Source organism: Antedon mediterranea, chromosome 8 (genome assembly GCF_964355755.1).
Source record: "Antedon mediterranea chromosome 8, ecAntMedi1.1, whole genome shotgun sequence".
Taxonomy (NCBI): Eukaryota; Metazoa; Echinodermata; class Crinoidea; order Comatulida; family Antedonidae; genus Antedon; species Antedon mediterranea.
The window spans coordinates 27,465,080-27,479,747 of NC_092677.1; the positions used below are offsets into that span (position 1 = coordinate 27,465,080).

At 33.3% G+C, this 14,668-nt stretch overlaps 2 protein-coding genes across 2 annotated transcripts; one reads left to right on the forward strand and one right to left on the reverse strand.

Moving 5' to 3' along the window:
- The first annotated feature begins 852 nt into the window (after nt 1-852).
- On the forward strand, nt 853-9,286 carry LOC140056695 (type II phosphatidylinositol 4,5-bisphosphate 4-phosphatase-like). Its single transcript, XM_072102154.1, has 8 exons — nt 853-982; nt 1,872-2,059; nt 3,260-3,366; nt 4,857-4,959; nt 5,475-5,521; nt 5,880-5,970; nt 6,231-6,285; nt 6,415-9,286. The coding sequence occupies exons 1-8, from the start codon at nt 853-855 to the stop codon at nt 6,489-6,491; spliced, it is 798 nt and encodes a 265-aa protein (XP_071958255.1). The 3' UTR covers nt 6,492-9,286.
- A 491-nt stretch (nt 9,287-9,777) lies between these two features.
- Nucleotides 9,778-14,559, reverse strand: LOC140056617 (glucose-6-phosphate isomerase-like). The gene is made up of 13 exons (XM_072102045.1): nt 14,350-14,559; nt 13,641-13,731; nt 13,246-13,434; nt 12,969-13,052; nt 12,719-12,862; nt 12,440-12,556; nt 12,295-12,348; nt 11,916-12,140; nt 11,656-11,818; nt 11,435-11,511; nt 11,047-11,175; nt 10,742-10,884; nt 9,778-10,574 (listed from the first exon to the last, which is right to left on the reverse strand). Exons 1-13 carry the CDS (start codon nt 14,475-14,477, stop codon nt 10,451-10,453), a joined length of 1,668 nt encoding a protein of 555 aa, XP_071958146.1. The 5' UTR covers nt 14,478-14,559; the 3' UTR covers nt 9,778-10,450.
- Between the last annotated feature and the right edge of the window lie 109 nt (nt 14,560-14,668).

The window sequence follows — 14,668 nt, forward strand, 5'->3', positions numbered from 1 at the left end:
ACTAGAACCCGCAATCCCCGGCTTAGGAGACCGATGCCTTATCCATTAGGCACGGAGGCAATTTGTACATAGACCTAATTATTAAATCGCTTCTCACTGAAGAAATATTTCTTTGAAAACTTGTAGACAAGCTCTGTTTTTGGTCTACGGGTTTCGTTCACACGTGTAGGCATGAGGCCTAATCAACCTCTTAATTTGACAGAATAAATTATAAAAAAAACTGTTATTGCCAAAAATCACACAATGACTCTGTTAAAAAATAAGAGATCAACAACAGAGAAAATTACCGTGTATAATAGGCCTACCTACATGTTAATTTGGTAAATATTTAATATACGTAACATATTAATAATTGAATTTGCCGGTGTTTGAGTCTCTCACCAGAAATCCGTATTCTTGTTCTGAAGTAGGCCTAATATTACTATTAGGCAATCACACGTAACCCAGCCCCTGCCTATATATAGACCATGGAGTTATATAACTCTATGTACATAGATAGATATATGTAAAGACTAAGTTGACTATGTTTGCACTGAGTATGATGTAGGCATAGATTACTATTATAAGTCTATGGTGGTCCATATTAGGCCACTACTAGAATAAAATGAGTAGGTTGGAGTGTAGAGGTAGTAGCTTAGAACATGGATCAGGCGTCTAGTGAAATATTATTTTTAAGAAATAATTATTTTGGGGTATAATAATAATAATTATCTCGAAAATTATTTTTCTTTCAACTTTATGTCCCTTTACGGCTTCCGTAAAAACAGGATTCTGTGGTCATGTGAGCAATAGTATTGTCACGTGATTATCATCATCGTCACTCGAATTTGTTTGATTTATTTTCATTCCATGATGGCGGACGATCGTGTATCAGAGAACGAACCCCTATTGGGAAGTACAAATAACGAAATATATGATGATGGCCCTCATCCACCAATTTCTGAACCAACTGCACCAATTTTACCAAATGAGGCTCCACCAGGTATAATGAAACTTGGCATAACTTGTTGATTTAGGCCAACAATATGTGTTTGAACTCCGATGTGTGTCCAGCCAGTTGGCACGGACGGTACGGATAGGCTAGCTAGCTAGGATGAGTTGATTTATTTGAGGATTGTTATTGTTCTTTAGTAGCAGCCTACCTAGGCTAGGCCTGTCTACCGAATACCTGTCTACCTAGGTATTCGACGGTCAAACTAAATATGATGACTGTTGTACCTTCTATATCTACGTTTTTAATGTCATTATTTTAAACATAATCATGATTTGATTGATATGAAAGGGATGGTTAATTAATTATTAATTTGGTGGCTAAAAACTCTTTATACTCTTTATAAATACTACTACAGTACTAGTAAATACTTAGTCTAAAAGTAGTATAAGAAAGGTGGTGGTGGTGGTAACCAGTTTCAGTGATTGACGTACGTTAGACAAGTAGATAGAGAGAGGAGCCTGTCTGAATACTACTAGCTAATACTACTACTAAAACCATTACATTATTATATTCTAATTATTAATACATAATTTGTAAGGCACACTCTATGAATAGTTGCAGTAGTAAACAAAGACATTGTATTCATATACCAGAAGATGACCTCATGTTATGAATACTAAAAATAAAAATGTATTTCTTTCAATTTAGAACTGTTTTTCCCCTAATTTAGTAAATTTCCTTCATATGGATATTTTTCCATAGTTTTCTAATATTTTGTTTTAGAAAACACAACAAAAAACAATATACGATATAAAATTAAACATAAATAAATATTAAATACAAAACTGTTCTTGTATTATTTATACAGTATATTGAAAATGTTGCCTACAGAACTGTAAAACACAATTAATAACCAAATTTTGTTTTGTTTTTTCAGAATACATAGCTTCACCCCATGGACCACCACCACCAGTGTTACCTGGGGAATCCCCTCCCCCCTACTCACCCCCCACGATGGTTGGCGTCACCCCCATGATAAACTGTCGGGTATGTCAGGCTATGATCAACCTGGAGGGTAAACTACATCAACATGTAGTTAAATGCAGTGCCTGCAATGAGGCTACTGTAAGTACTAAAAACATAGTTTTCATTAATTTTTTGCCTCCCAAACTAGATTGACAAAAAAAGTGTGATGTGATTTTGACTAAATATAATGATAGTGATTTGCCCAAATATGGTAGTGATATGACATCATGTCCATATATGAGCACTCGCATCACATTGACTTATAAAGTTTGATAGTGTAGACAGAGCTTAAGGTAATGAAGCTGTATCTAAATAAATAGTACACACCTTTTAACTAGCAAAACTCCAGAGTGTTTACACTCCAAGACGTCAACAAACCAGCGCTTTGTTTGGAATGCACCCCCAGTGTGTAAACTCCTGATACCACGCCACATTGCAATGCGCCCCCAGTGTGTAAACTCCTGATACCACGCCACATTGCAATGCGCCCCCAGTGTGTAAACTCCTGATACCACGCCACATTGCAATGCGCCCCCAGTGTGTAAACTCCTGATACCACGCCACATTGCAATGCGCCCCCAGTGTGTAAACTCCTGATACCACGCCACATTGCAATGCACCCCCAGTGTGTAAACTCCTGATGCCACATTGCAATGCGCCCTCAGTGTGTAAACTCCTGATACCACGCCACATTGCAATGCGCCCCCAGTGTGTAAACTCCTGATACCACGCCACATTGCAATGCGCCCCCAGTGTGTAAACTCCCGATACCACGCCACATTGCAATGCGCCCCCAGTGTGTAAACTCCTGATACCACGCCACATTGCAATGCGCCCCCAGTGTGTAAACTCCTGATACCACGCCACAATTGCAAATGGTATACTGTATACACCACAATATAATTGAAAAGTAAAAACAAAATTAAAAGTGGATGAAAAATAGCAAAAATATATATATATTTCTACAATACAACAACATTACAGATTAAAGTAAACATACAGTATTAGATGATAGTTAGTAGTAATAAATTACTATTCATTCATACAGTAGTAAACCCTTAAGTTATAAAATCACTAATATTTTTATTTTCATGTCATTCTGTTTGAATAGAACTTTCTACTTGAATGAAAGTCATTCTTTAGAACTAATTGTATAAATCGTCTTGTCATAATCGTCACAAAAGGTTTAAAAAGAAATGTCAACCCACCCATACTGCATGGCAGCACATGCCAAACAGTCTTTTTCATGCAGTGTTTGGGAATATCCTCTATTAAAAAATTATATAATTTTTTTTGTAGCCTATAAAAGAAGCGCCGGCTGGTAAGAAATATGTAAGATGCCCATGTAACTGCCTATTGATATGCAAGGCTTCATCTAAGCGCATTGCATGCCCAAGGGCCAACTGGTAAGTTCCAACTATAACATGTTTTTTTTTTTAAATCGGATTCAGATTTATTTGGTCCTTGCGGAAATTCATGACATGAATGAACATAACATTACAATAACATACAACATATATATAAGTAAAATAAATATAAACAAGTAAAGAGTTGTAAGATACACTATACAAAATAAACTACAAGGTGATTTAACAGTATATGTCATTGAAAGCACGGATGGAAAAAAGGACGAATGAATTTAGATATCTGTTAGTTCTACATTATATATATATATATATATATACAGCTGACTTTATATATATATATATATATATATATATAAAGTCAGCTGTACTGCTGTAGTACAGCTGTTAGAGCTACCCTCATTACACAAAGTTAAATAAATGAATGAGTATTTTGATATGTTGTTTCTGCCAAAAATGTAGTGATATATGCCAAAATGGATGTCTAAAATACACATTACTTTTTTATTGACCATTGAAAATTCCCTTCAGACCCCTCATTTTTATAGTGTACTTTGGTGGAGACATACTGTACCTTTTATGCTAGATCAAAATTGGACCTTGCTCTCTACAATGAAATGGAGTCATAGTTTTGTTTTCATAGTAATTGAAAATTATCTAGTAAATCAAATAAATGTACAGTAGTCATCCGACTACTGCATAAAAGTGAATCTTTTATTTGTCAATGTAAAAACGCTATATAAAACATATGAAATTAGTTTTCCCAGAGATAAATATTACACAAATAAAATTTGTGTTAATAAATTAAAATACAGATTACATTCTAAACCTTTGATTTGGTAGTTGTATTGCACTTGTCACTTTTTAGTAATATACAACTGGAATACATGTCATATCTCTGCCACACTAGTTAATTAACATATGACCCTTTGCAACTTAAAAGATGAATTTACATGATATAGGAAGGTTATATCTAATTAGCTACTATAAAGATATATTTTAGAGATAAGATATTATTTATTATAACTTAATTTCTGTAACAATTCGTAGTACTTCTTAAAGCTGTAGGAGGGATGTAACCACCAAATACCCTAGTTGTATTTTTTTTTTTATTTCATACTCTACTACTTAATTAACATATGACCCTTTGCAACTTAAAAGATGAATTTACATGATATAGGTTATATCTAATTAGCTACTATAATTCATAGTACTTCTTAAAGCTGTAGGAGGGATGTAACCACCAAATACCCTAGTTGTATAATAATGATAGCGCATATAAGCAAGCTCTCAATGCCCTGTACATAAATTAACATAGATGAGAAGTGGCAATAATTAATAGTTGTATAATGTGATATTCAATCTTTATTTTTCTTGCATAACATTCTGGTTTTCCCGAGAACAAGGAAGGAAAGAGAAATCAAACCAGCCAAAGGAAGGGGAAAAAAAACAAAAAACCACAAAGTAGTTGGTGGTGATAATATCCTATGTACAACAGCTTCCTTTGTAATGTATTGTTTTTACTTTCACAGTAAAAGAATAATAAACCTTTCACCCATGAGCGTGCCGACATCTATCACACACTATACGACTGCAAACAGAGTGGTTTGTGGACATTGCAATGAAACTTTCAGGGTAGGTGCTGCTATATTGAACTGCTATTCATTAGTCCTATCTGACTGGTCTGTTTTTAGGAGATCCAACTCTTCGACCATTGCAAGTAGATCGTTTTTTAGGAGTTTGGGGAGCTCATAAGCAACCAGTAGAATACACCTATTCATTTACATTTTTATTTTAAATCCATATTTTAGTTTAAAATGGGTTATATAAATCCATACTTATTATTATTTATTATTAATTTTGTACTAAATGAAATAGCAATACTCTCTCTCTCAAAAACTAAATTATTACTGTTTGAGAAAAGATAATCTATTCTAAAACAAAACCAATGCGATCCTAATCATTTCCAGGAAGAACTGGTAAGTGCGTTATGGCTATCTTATCAGGTGTTTTTCAGTTGCTATTAAATGAATTCTCTTCTATCTCATTTTCATCAAACTTATTTTTGCCCATTTAAAAAAAAAAATCCTGTACTATTTCTAGTGTGTGATAGTTTTAACGTACAAATAATTGTTTTTTTGTTATTTCAGTTTCCACATACTTCAGCACTGGCAAGATGTCCACACTGTAGACGAGTGTAAGTCTTGTTTGCATAAAATCATAGTTACACAATACAGTTACATCACTCAAGCATAACAAATTGTATCAACTGTTACATTTGGAATAATCCGCATTGAGCTAATAAGATCTCAACAAATCTGTCATACAAGTCAAGTCTGAAAAGAGCTACTAATTCTAAAAAATAAGAAGCTTACCTGGGATTTTCCAAATAGAACCACCCCGTAGACCCCCTGCCCCATCCCCCTATGAAGCTATGTGAAGACACTTTATCTCGCAAATTTAAATGTCTTCGGAAAACAATAGGAAACTGGTATAAGCCACTCTTAAGTGAGAGTAATGTCATCATGCCTGAATTCTGTATATTTTGTTTTTAGATCTTCTGTTGGTTTCCAGTATGCTAAGAATCGATGCATTATCTACACTGTTCTTGGCCTTATTTTTCTTGGAGTTGGTATCGGAGTCACAGTAAGTACATTCATGTAAATTCAGTGTTTACAAAATGTTTACACTTAACCAATTAATTTCCAATATGAGGTGCAATATATGATTTAACTATGGCCAACCCCTATCCAATGGACATCCCTTATAAAAGGGCATTTTGTTATGTCCAGGTGTTCCCTTACTATGTGTTCTAATGTATCCCATGTTCAATGTTCTTTCATTAATTAATTAACTTAACTAATTAAATAATATATTAATTTAAATGTTATAATGTTTGTTTATAGGTTGGAACTTACACAATGGCTGAGGAGTCGGGTGGTATATACTTTTTGTGGATTGGTGAGTTTTCTCAAATCACTATTTTGTTTTCAACCAATTCTCCAGGGACTTTCCCTCTAAATGTAGGCATGGACTTGTTTATCTTTGTATTCTTACCAACATTAACCAAATCATTTAAACTCTTTTTAGGAGCCTTTGTGATAGGAATTTTGAATTTGATCAGAGCGCTGTATTATGGAACAATGAAGGTCAGCTATATAGAATAAGTGCAGGTTTGAGTATAACTCTGCTATTGAGTATAACTCTACAACAATTGAGTCAACATCGTTAAATGTGTGACAAATTTAATGAATATATTGGTTTGGAGTCAATTTTGCAAGTTTTCAAAAAACGTGATAAATTGACTGAAATCAAAATATTTTTATCTTATTATTTATAATAGATTAATAAGATATTAAATTGGAATTTAAACTCAATCAGAGAGTTAAGATTAAGTATAAGGGACTCAATGATTCCAGGTGGTGATTCCAGGTGGTATTGAGTCTCTTGTACCATAAGTATTAATCTTTATCTTTATTCAAAAAGCTTAATAAAATAATGTTAAATGATTGAGCCTGAACATTGAGTTGAGCATAAATAAGTTAAGTTTAACTCAGTGAATATTATACTGAAATCAAGATTAAATGTTTTAAACATCCTATATGAAATACAGAATATTAGCAACCTTTATATAAACCCATGTAATTCCAAGGATACACATTTTTGTTATATAATATAAACTAATGTATTTTTATTGTTGTTTTTGGCTAAAAATTATGTAGAACAATCTTTATGATTGCAAAGACGATAATGTATGTACTATAATTTTATTATTACATAGTTGTAATTTTCTTTTGTTTGATTAAATTGTCAGAAATATATAATAATATTATATGTGGTATTAATACTTCTGACACTTATACCCTAAAAGAAGAATAATCTTAAGCTCTGTGTACACTCTCAAACTTTATGTGACAAAAAAATGTGATGATGTCATCACTACCATATTTGGGCGCATCACATTTTTTTTTTCAAACTAGTTTGATAGTGTAGACAGAGCTTTAGATGTTCAGCCTTATTACAGGTCTAATGTTTTTTTTTAACCAATCCGTGTCGCTTATTTCTCCATATATTTTTATATATATATATACACTGATATCAACATTGATCAAGATGTAAATAGTATTTGTATACTTAAGTCAATTATTGGTCTATCTATATATGAACTATCTATTGAGCTTATTGTAACTAAACATGATAAAATAACATAAAAATATAACCTCCTTGGCGGAGGTAACTAAAGATTCTCTTATTGCTGTAACGCTCTCAATATATTGATATTTACCTTTATTATACTAGATTAAAAATGAGTATAAAACCCAATTGCAAAAATCACACACAAAATTAATTCAACTGAAGATAACACCTCCCAACTCCTCCCCTTTTTACCCGGTTTCACTGTGGGTTTGTGATTCTTAAATGTAATCATTCGATCTATCTTCTGTATGAATGTTCACAATACAATTACTTTGTACATATATTTTCTAAAATAAATGTAGTATTTTTAATAATTTATATTGGTTGGCCAAATATATTCAAAAAGCTTAATAAAATAATAGCATGTTTTATCAAGGAAAGTTCAAAATGTATACCATGGTTTATCATTAATCTATGGGATTACAGTCAACTCTCCCAATATTGGACACCTTTGGGCTAGCCAAGTATGGTTGTCCGGAAAATCTGGTATTTGGAATGTGTTTTTAATAGAAAAAAAAGATGAAAAGTCAGGTATTGGGAGAGTTTCTGGTTTTCAGAGAGTCCGGTATTGGGAGAGTTGACTGTACTATGATTATTTGTTGCCCTCTATGTATAATAACTTGAGGACGACTTAAAATGAAAAGAATCATTAGGAATAGGAGAAAGTATATACTATCCTTTAACTATTAAAACAATATTGTATTAAGCATCATGTAAATAAAACTGACAATCAAGTTACGGATATTTGCAAACAAATAAAACTTATGTAAATATGAATAATATAGTCTGTTATGTGGTGAATGTAATATGTTGCTAAATAATAAATAAGCTTTATTTCACATTGTACTGATTTCTGAGAAACGGATACAGATGATATAACATTAAATCCTTTCAACTTTATGTAGAATATGGGATATCAATTCAACCTAAAGCTCTGTCTACACTATCAAACTAGTTTGACAAAAAAATGAGATGTGCCCAAATATGGTAGTGATATGACATCATCATGTCCATATATGGGCACATTACATTTTTTCTGTCACATTAGACAGCTTTTTAGATCCTTTATTTTACCAATGTATCAAATGTGCTGTTTTTCAACTGTAGTTAATAATTTTGCTAACATACAAAGCCTCTACTACCTCTTTTTTCTGAATGTAACCTGGTAACCACTTTAAATACACAATGAAAAGAAAGGCTGATAGAACCATGGAAGTATGATGTAACTAATGATTTGTGTACAGCATAGGTTTTTGTAAATTACCATCAACAAACTGAAACTGGCCATACAGAAATTAGATTTTGTTAACTGGCCATACAGAAATTAGATTTTGTTAACTGGCCACACAGAAATTAGATTTTGTTAACTGGCCACACAGAAATTAGATTTTGTTAACTGGCCATACAGAAATTTAAAAAAGCTTTGTACATTGCATACATTTGATATTAATGCATTTGAGTATTGAACTATTGTGTACTTTGGGGTTCATATTTCATTTATAATTTAATCTTATTGTTTATTCATTTAATCTTGAGAGATATTGATGTGCCATACAACATGTTGTTTATTCTTGCAAGCTGTGAGCTCATTTTATTCTCTTCCCTCTAATATATATACTATTTTCAGTTGTAATCAATGGGTGTGTATTATTCAAACATTATTCAGAACTTTGTGTTTTTTTTTCTTTTTATTGGTAAATATATTTACTTATTTTTTGTTTTTAACCTTGATGTAAAATAATGATAAATAAAATAAACATTTATGATAAAAACATTTTGTGTCCATTTGTATCACTTGTATTGTTCAAGGTCTGGTCAAACCACTATCCACCCATTGTTGTTAGCCCAATTACAAGGGCTAAAAATGAACCAAAACCTCTACTCTTATCTGAAAAATGCACATAAGCTTGATGGGTACACTGGACCTCCACAATTTTAAGACTTTATCCGAGAAGACTTGTTTTACCACCAGAACTATGGTTAAGGAGAGATTTAAACCAATAGTATGGCTACAGCAGCCAGTGGCGTAACAGCTATGACCGCTTACTGACTAAACCCAGGGCTTAAAGGGCCCAGAGCATGAGCAGTCGCAAAGCAGCTACCCAGCGTTGGAAGGCCTCTTAGGAGTGCTAAACCAGAGGCCTTTTCCCTCTGCGTTATGCCACTAGGCTTCAGTGGCTGGTGAACTCCAATTCAAATTAAGGGGACAAAAGAAAAGGGAATGCATTAAAAAACACACTAATCAATCAGTTCAGTTGCTATATTTATTATGTGATAAAGTAACATACATTGTTCTTTCCATTACATTGGTTTTTAAATAACCTAAATAAAAATCATTTTTAGATAAAAATATTGCTACTTCATAGTCATTCATTTATTATTCTGTCCGCTATGCTCCTAACCCAATACCAATTTATAATTTTAAACCAAACACCCAAATATTCTATTATATATGAAAGTGATTTAAACAAAAATTAACAACGTTGGTAATAAAGTTAAATGCCTATTTTAACTTTAAATTTATCTAACTAGAAAAAATATATACTATTCATTAAACTCTATTTAAATGAAAAGACAGAGGAATACAAAACTACTCACATACAAAATAATTCAGAGGTTTTTTTTCTCTTTCATATATACCGTTATATTCTGATCATAAGTTATTGCAAATATTTAATGTTACACATGAAACATATTGTAATGTATCAGACATCTCACTGTGTCAATCTGATCAGGAGTGAAAACCAACCATTTCTTTAAAGGTATTTTTAGGATATGGAATGTTACAAAACATTTGAAATCATTTTTGTGTCATTTCATCAATTGTCTAAACTATTTCTAACAAATGTATTACATCACATCAACCATGTTATCACTGTGTATCAAATAATGCTGTTTATTGTGCTGGTTGCTATAGCGATGATTTAAGTCATTTTGAGTGAGATTTGATAAAGTTGATCAAACCATTGGTTGAAGCATCATGGGAGGTCACAGGGTCAGTGCCTTTCAATTCTGGTTGGATGATCTTTGCGAGTTGCTTCCCAAGTTCAACTCTGAAAAAAGAGAAACAAAAGTATAAAACTTAAAGCTACATTCGCATCTAAATGCTGGTTGACGTAAAGCTCTGTCTACACTATCAAACTAGTTTGACAAAAACAGTCCATATATTAGCACATCACACATAACGTTTGATAGTGTAGAATAATTGTACAATACTTACCCCCATTGATCATATGAATTGATGTTCCATACAACACCCTGTGTGAATATCTTATGCTCATACATGACGATGAGAAGTCCAAGTGTGAAAGGAGTTAGTTTCTGGAACATGATTGAGTTGGTTGGGCGATTGCCCTCAAATACCTTTATTAAAAGCAAAACTAATTTATTCATGAGGTAAAATAAATGTTGTGCAATATAAACAACAAATGAATGCAGAAAGGTGCAGAAAACTAAGCTTGGTTTCCACAAGGGATGCAGCACAAGCAACTATTTTGATAGTGTGGACAGAGATTTAGTAGTCACCTTGTGTGGAAGAATCTGCTGGATTTTGTCTTCTGGCATCTTAGCAGCTTTCAGTTCTTCCAATGCTTCTTCTTTAGACTTGCCTTTCATCAGGGCTTCCGTCTGAGCTAAGAAATTGGCAAGTAGAATCTGCAGAAGAAATTAAGTGTAAATCATCTTTATGCATACAGTTTGAACTCTATTCTAATGCAGGAGATCCCCTATTAAGGTGACAGCCAATAATGTGTACACTATTAATAGGGTGTTCCATGAGGAGGGGGTGTCTGTATGTTGTAATAGGGGTGTCCCATTAGGGGGGGGGGGGGGTGTATATATGTTGTAATAGGGGTTGTCTGTAGTGATAAAACATATATTGCCTCTTCGTTTCACGAGAAAGTGTAATTTATACCTGGTGATGTAGGCCTCCACTGATTGGGTTTTGAGTCTCTACAGGTGCCAAGAAATCAGCTGGAATTAATCTTGTTCCTAAATGAAGAAAAACATAATCTTATATTTTTGTTTATAATCATTTTGTGAAATGTCTCTGTATGAAATTGAATGTTTTGTTTTAATTAGTGTGATTTATTTATTGTAAATTTTAATTGATTGACCCACTGACTGGTAACATACCTTGGTGAATGAGTTGGTAGAAAGCATGTTGACCATTGGTGCCGGGTTCACCCCATACAATTGGGCCGGTGGTATAGTCGGCACGGTTCCCATTCCTGGTGACATATTTACCATTGGATTCCATGTCACCTTGTTGAAAGTAAGCAGCAAACCGATGCATGTACTGTAAAATAGAATCAAATAGCAAACGTTCACTATGATCAAGTGTGGGGCTAGGAGGGCTAAATATGGGTGTGACCATGAAAGTGACCACTACATACCTGATCATACGGCAGGAGAGCATGAGTCTCAGCTCCAAAGAAGTTGTGATACCAAACACCAAGCATCGCCAAAATCACAGGAATATTCTCCTCAAGGGGCGTCTTCCGGAAATGATTGTCCATGAAATGAGCTCCTTCTAACAATTGCTCAAAGTTGTCCATTCCAATATAGAGGGCGATGGACATACCGATGGCTGACCACAAAGAGTAACGGCCACCAACCCACTATAGAATACAATTTTTAAAACTATGCATGGTATCAATAGCTCACAAGGAATAATCCTCATTGTCTCATAATTTATCTCTTTGTATTATCATTTCCAAAATATTTATGAAAACTTAGCCGTTTTATAAAGTGATTACAAGTCGTCGTACTTACATCCCAAAAGCCAAACATGCTGTTTTCATCGATTCCAAATTCTGTAACTTTAACCTGATAGAAAAATAAGTAAAACACAAGTTTGTTATGTCTGACTGGAAGTTTACATTTTAACATTTATTAACTAAGTTTACGTCACACTTACTGCGTTGGTGGAAAGTGCAATGAAATGTTTCGCAACAGCTGATCTGTCCGTTGCAAATGTGAGCAACCAATCACGAGCTGAGCTTGCATTCGTGATGGTTTCCAAAGTTGTAAATGTCTGTGGAGAGTGAAAATAACTTCAAAAGTTTGGATTGACTGACTGATTAAATTCCTCTTAAAAGATGACACCAACAAAAATTTAAAACATACTTCCATTTTCCTGCTTACAAATACCCACATAAATTTGTTATAACTAAAATTGTGCCTTCAAAAAATCTACCTTGGAAGCAACAATGAAGAGAGTGGTTTCTGCATTCAGTTTTTTCAGTGTAGTAGCAAGGTGAGTTCCATCAATATTAGATACAAAATGTACATTTAAATTTCCTCCATATGGCTTCAATGCCTCTGTAACCATCAGTGGACCCTGCAAACACAAATATATTCTTAAATTTTTCATCAACTACAATATATTTGTATCATTATCGTATTGTTTCATTATCAATGCTTAAAACAATATACCAGGTACTTACCAAATCGGAGCCACCAATACCAATATTCACAATATCTGTAATAGACTTTCCTGTGAATCCTTTCCAATTTCCAGAGCGTACCGACTAAAATAATACAAAAAGAAAAAATGCAAAAGACACATAATACACAAGAGATATGGGAGAACAACCCAACCTATAACTTTTTTCTAGTAAGTGGCTGTGAATAAATAATATAATAACAAAGAAATGTTGGTTTCCATCGATTGATTGATTTAAAAAGATATAACATACGTAAACTGACATAAACTACAGTTACCTCTGTGAAACCTCTCATCTTAGCTAGCACCGCATTCACATCTGGCATGACATCTTTATTCTCTACCATCACCGGTTTATTTGATCGATTACGCAGAGCTGTGTGAAGAACAGCACGGTTCTCAGTGAAGTTGATCTTTTCACCACTGAACATCTTCTCTCTCGCTTCTTCCACGCCTCTTGAACGGGCCTATAACAAAATTATGTTAACAGCTGGTAAAGTAGCCTAATGTTAATCATAACTAGTAGATTTTAAAGAAAAATGATGAGGAAAATGGTAATATTATAGCCTACTTAAAATGATGATTTATCATGATAACATATGATTTTTGAATATCAGAATATGTATGTAGATTATATAAAGCTTTATACTAATACTAATTTGAGAAGTCTTACTAAAGCAATAAGCTTTTGAAAGATGTCATCATCAATAATGTTCTTGGAGAAATCCAACATAAAATCACCATCTTTTGTCGGGATAATTTTACTTTATAAAAGATAAAAAAAAATAAGACATTAAATTAATTTCCCTGCTGTATCAACTCTCCTAATACTGGACCAACTGATTGGGCTGGTTTCATATGTTTGTTTTTTTAAGTCTGGTATTCTGAAAGTGTTTGTGAAGTAAAAGTGAAATGAATTTGAGATCTTAGACCTCAATCAAAAAGTCCGGTTTGGGAGAGTTTCTGGTTTTGAGAGACTTGACTGGTTGTAATTTGTGATATTAAATGCAGCAATAACTGTAAAGAAAAACAAAATATGTGAGTATTCAACAGTAGCAATTATGCAAAATACAGAATAAGGAAGTTTAAAAACACAATGACAAAGCATAACAAAGTAAACTGCTTGGTCATCCGTGCCGTGGTGCATCTAGGCCTACATACAAGTTAAATTTATTAAAATTTGGATGCTTATGTTAATTATTATTCACAGACTACTACTATCAGAGGTGGTCGATACCTAGCATGTAATTTAGCGTGGCTATGAGATTTATAAAACTGTCTCATTCATGATTAAAATAATAATTTAATATAATCCACCTCACACACACCCTATCTCTTGTATACACATATACTATTAGTACAGTATGTATAAATGGACTGACCTGAATTTCTGAAACCGGCTCGAGTCCTTTTGGAATAATTCGGACAGTTTTAGTTTAGAGCCATGATTTGAATAATGTTCCTGTAATGCTTTCCAATCTGCATTTAACTTTAAGCTTGATTCTGCCATGGTGGTGAAAGCAAATTTCTTCAAAACTGTGCAACAAATTAGGAAGTTCTGCACCAAAACAAACTGTACTTCCCCCTCTGTGAAAAAGGTGACCTTAGATGAACTTTCAGCTGTTGATCTTTCCATATTTGGAAGTGTGCGTACGTAAACACTTCCGGGTCACACAGTATTATTTTTCATATCGCGAAGAC

What these genes read in the sequence shown, in the direction of transcription:
- LOC140056695 (XM_072102154.1), top strand. Translation starts at nt 853, where the DNA reads ATGGCGGACGATCGTGTATCAGAGAACGAACCCCTATTGGGAAGTACA. An exon ending in GTGCCTGCAATGAGGCTACT is followed by an intron (nt 2,060 to 3,259) that starts GTAAGTACTAAA and finishes TTTTTTTTGTAG; the next exon opens with CCTATAAAAGAAGCGCCGGC. An exon ending in GCATGCCCAAGGGCCAACTG is followed by an intron (nt 3,367 to 4,856) that starts GTAAGTTCCAAC and finishes TTACTTTCACAG; the next exon opens with TAAAAGAATAATAAACCTTT.
- LOC140056617 (XM_072102045.1), bottom strand. Translation starts at nt 14,477, where the DNA reads ATGGCAGAATCAAGCTTAAAGTTAAATGCAGATTGGAAAGCATTACAG. An exon ending in GTATTGGTGGCTCCGATTTG is followed by an intron (nt 12,863 to 12,968) that starts GTAAGTACCTGG and finishes TTGTGTTTGCAG; the next exon opens with GGTCCACTGATGGTTACAGA. An exon ending in CTCTCCTGCCGTATGATCAG is followed by an intron (nt 11,819 to 11,915) that starts GTATGTAGTGGT and finishes TCTATTTTACAG; the next exon opens with TACATGCATCGGTTTGCTGC.